Consider the following 3,491-nt stretch of genomic DNA (forward strand, 5'->3'; position numbering starts at 1 on the left):
GGGATCGCCCCAGGTATCGATTACTCATTAGCGCTTTTGGAAAAGTCGTCGCTCCGCCCGTGCGGTTAGTCAACGTCGGGTTCGCGCCTAAACCGATCCTTCGATCACAGATAATTCGTCGATCGATCCGGAACGAGTTTCAGGGTATAGGTAAGGGGTAATGCGAATTTTAGAAACGGACCACTCGATTACTCTTGGTTCACCCCAAGGGATCGACATCGGTATCCGATCGTTAGAGGAAAAATCGGATAGAATGGAGAAACATGGAGGGATTTGGTTTAGGCGAAACTGGATTTAGCCGGGACAGAGAGCGATGCAGAGAGGAGGCGGATCGGAAAATTTGCCCATCACACGCCTCGTTAATGAAAATGTTCTCCTCCTCGCCATCTGTTTATACTGCACGACTCGAGGGTAAACGTCTTGCGACAGCCTCGTAATATCGCGTGGGATGATATCGGGATTAACAGTCGCGTTCGGGAATGATAGTATATTACCAGGAAGAGGGTCGGAGAGTTAAACGCGAGGAAATTAGAAGATCGAGTCGGTCGATTCGAGGAGGAGAGAAAGAGAGAGAGAGAGAGAGAGAGAGAGATATCACGGATTGGAAATCCGTCGTTGGAAGAAGCAGATTGCCTCGAATTAAGAAAGATTCCCGCGTTCGCTTTATCGATCCACGGAGATTCCTCTCTTCCTCTTTTCCATTCTTCAACCTCCTCCTTCGTCTTTCTTCGCCTCTCTCGAAGCCTGGCCCCTCTTCTCTTTTTCCTATTCGCTTTTCCCTTACGAGCGTAAGGGATCACGTTTTTCCACGGAGGGTGACAATAAAAGTGGAAATAAACTTTTTAATACGTTTCACTTTGGCCTGGTTGTTCGGTGACGCGGGCCACGCGGGGGATTCAACCGCGCCGCAAGGATGCTCTCCTCTCTTCTCTCCCCCTCCCCTCTCCCGTAACTTGAAATTTTTAATTAAAGTCATAGCCGACCGCGGCTTTTTGTCCGCCTCTTGGATATCCTCCCCGGTAGTCGCCAGGCCATTGTCGCCGCGGATCGTTTAACGGCTACAACGGCCTGTACTNTAAATTTACAGGAGGGAGGAAGTTGAAAAGAGAAAAAGAGAAGAGAGAAAGGAGAAGGAAGAAAAGAAAAATCAATGGATATTCCTCGAGATGGAAACTTTGGAATTCCTTCGCGGAGAGACGTTTTTTTTTTTTTTCGTTTCAAATTAAAATCCCCCTCCCTTTCCCGGTGGGAAACAAACGGTTGGAAATTAGGCCGAGGGTTGAGTTATAATCCTCGTCTTCCTGTAACGAACGATTTCCGCGTCGTTTCGTACGGCAGGCCGTCGTTTCGCACGATATTTAGTAATTAGCCAAAGAAATACAGGAGGAACACGCGACAAAAGGCGGGAATTCGTGCGGAGTTAACCCGATTCGCAGCCTCGAATCATAAAACCCAACCCATTCCGGAAGCGAGCCAATGCCCCTTTAAATAGAAGCGGACAGAGGCGAGGAGGCGAGGCGGTGGTAGCAGGGGCTATGAATGTCTGGATTTACGTTAAAGACTGACCTCCTCCTCTCCTTCTTCCTCCTCCCTCCTTCGCTCTTCCTCGGCCATGCTTCCATCCCAATTTCTAAAGAAATCCTCGTCGCCGAGAAAAATCTGCCGTGCCCAGTTCCGCTTCCCAGAATCGAGCAAAAAATTGGATCCTGTTATGATTTCGCCGCTCTCTTAGTTTCTTAAATTAAGCGATTCAACAGGACGTTTGTCGTTCTCCTTTCGTATATTTCACCCACTCTTCCTCTCGCTGTGCATACAACGCTGTACATATTTCGATAATTACGCTGGAAATAGGGAATCTCATAACTCGAGGATTTAATAACTCGTTGGCGAAAAAGAGAAAAAAAAATTAACCGAGGAGGATAAAACTAAAGGGGGAGAAAAATCTCCTCTCCGTAATCTTTCTATTCTCAAAAGAGGGAGGAAAAGGGGGAAAGCGAGAAGGAGAAATAATGGTACGTCTCCTTGGTTGGTAAATTGGGGATGAGAAATGGAAAAACCGGGGCCGATTTTCGATTTATATAAATTCATGACCGGATCCCGAATGGGAAAGAGAGAGAGCGAGAGCGAAAGCGAGCGAGAGAGAGAGAGAGAGAGAGAGAGTAATCCCGAACCAAAGGTCTGATGATCCTTATCGTTTGTCTTTGCAGAGGCTTACGTGAATCTGGGCGCGGCACTGGCCTCGGTCGGACGTGGAACGGAAGCGGCTGCGGTTTTGCGGGCCGGCGCATCCTTGGACGGTTCCGGGCTCAAGGACAAGAGGGCTCACGAGGCGGCCAGGGTGCAGGCTCTCCTTCAATTAGGCGCCCTCTACGCCGATCAGGGCAGATTACAAAGGGCCCTGTCCGCGTACAGAGAGGCACTTCACGCCCTCCCGGATCACTATCCACCTCAGGTCAGTTCGCCTCATTTCCCGCCTAGTTACTCGATCCACGCGGCCCCGCGACCGGTTATAAACAACCACGATCCGCTTTGACCGATCTCTCTCTCTCTCTCTCTCTCTCTCGCTCTCTCTTTCGCTCTCGCTCTCTCCTCCCTCGAGAATCGATTCGTCCAAGATAACGGATACCCGCGCACCCAATCTCATTCTCCGCGAAATTACGCGGCATCGAATTATCCGAGCGGGAGGAACACCGAACATGGAAATCCTAGATACGTAGAATGCAATCGAGTAAACGGAGGATCAAGCCTCCCCAACCGAGATTATCCGTTCCAAGAGATTATCCTCGGTGTACGAGAGATCGAACTACGAGAGGGTGTTGAAGCGCAGCTTTTCGTTCAAAATTATGACTCGTATATTATAACGGTATATATGTATTACGATGCGTATTACGATGCTTTCGATCGAGTAACCTTTACCTTCTTGGTTGAATCGCAATTAACAGGCTATCGCGATTGCGATCGCTCGCGAGCCGGCGTATGTTTGCACGATTACGTATGAATCGCAATTTTCGTAATTATTACCCGTTGTTGGGGTAGAACACGGGGAGGATACATCATCCGGTGGTGGCTAATTAAATTCGTTCGAGTATCGATCGGGCGTGCAAAAGTAGCGCGGATTCGCAGCAACCGCGTTGCCACCGCGTTTTTCGGGCGGGCGCGGAACGAAGACGAATTCAAAAGCGGCAAAGTAATTAACGTTTCATCGACATGTGCAGGAGGAAGGGGGAAGGAAAAAATGGGAGAGGAGCAGCAGGTTTCAGTGGGGCGCTTGGCTGCAGTCGGCGTTGTTTTGCATCAACGACGGGGAAACGGAAGGAGGAAGCGTCCCGCAAATATGATTTTCAGTCGCGTCGTAAACCAAAATTAAAAATTTTAAGCCCGTCGTAATCCTCCCCGCCTTCCTTCGCGCTCGCCCTCTCGCATTTCCAACCATCCATTTCCTCGCCTATCCCTCCTCCTTTCTTTTTTTTTTTTTTTTTTTTTTTTTTTTT

At 49.1% G+C, this 3,491-nt stretch overlaps 1 protein-coding gene across 1 annotated transcript in view; it reads left to right on the top strand.

Moving 5' to 3' along the window:
• LOC102676198 (protein O-mannosyl-transferase TMTC2) overlaps window positions 1–3,491 on the top strand; it is a 99,716-nt gene that overhangs the window by 72,687 nt on the left and 23,538 nt on the right. Inside the window, exon 8 of the mRNA XM_031513449.1 lies at window positions 2,208–2,452. Within this exon, the coding sequence (XP_031369309.1) occupies window positions 2,208–2,452 (245 nt within the window). The remainder of the gene's footprint in view (window positions 1–2,207; window positions 2,453–3,491) is intronic.

Source organism: Apis dorsata, unplaced genomic scaffold (genome assembly GCF_000469605.1).
Source record: "Apis dorsata unplaced genomic scaffold, Apis dorsata 1.3 scaffold_645, whole genome shotgun sequence".
NCBI lineage: Eukaryota > Metazoa > Arthropoda > Insecta > Hymenoptera > Apidae > Apis > Apis dorsata.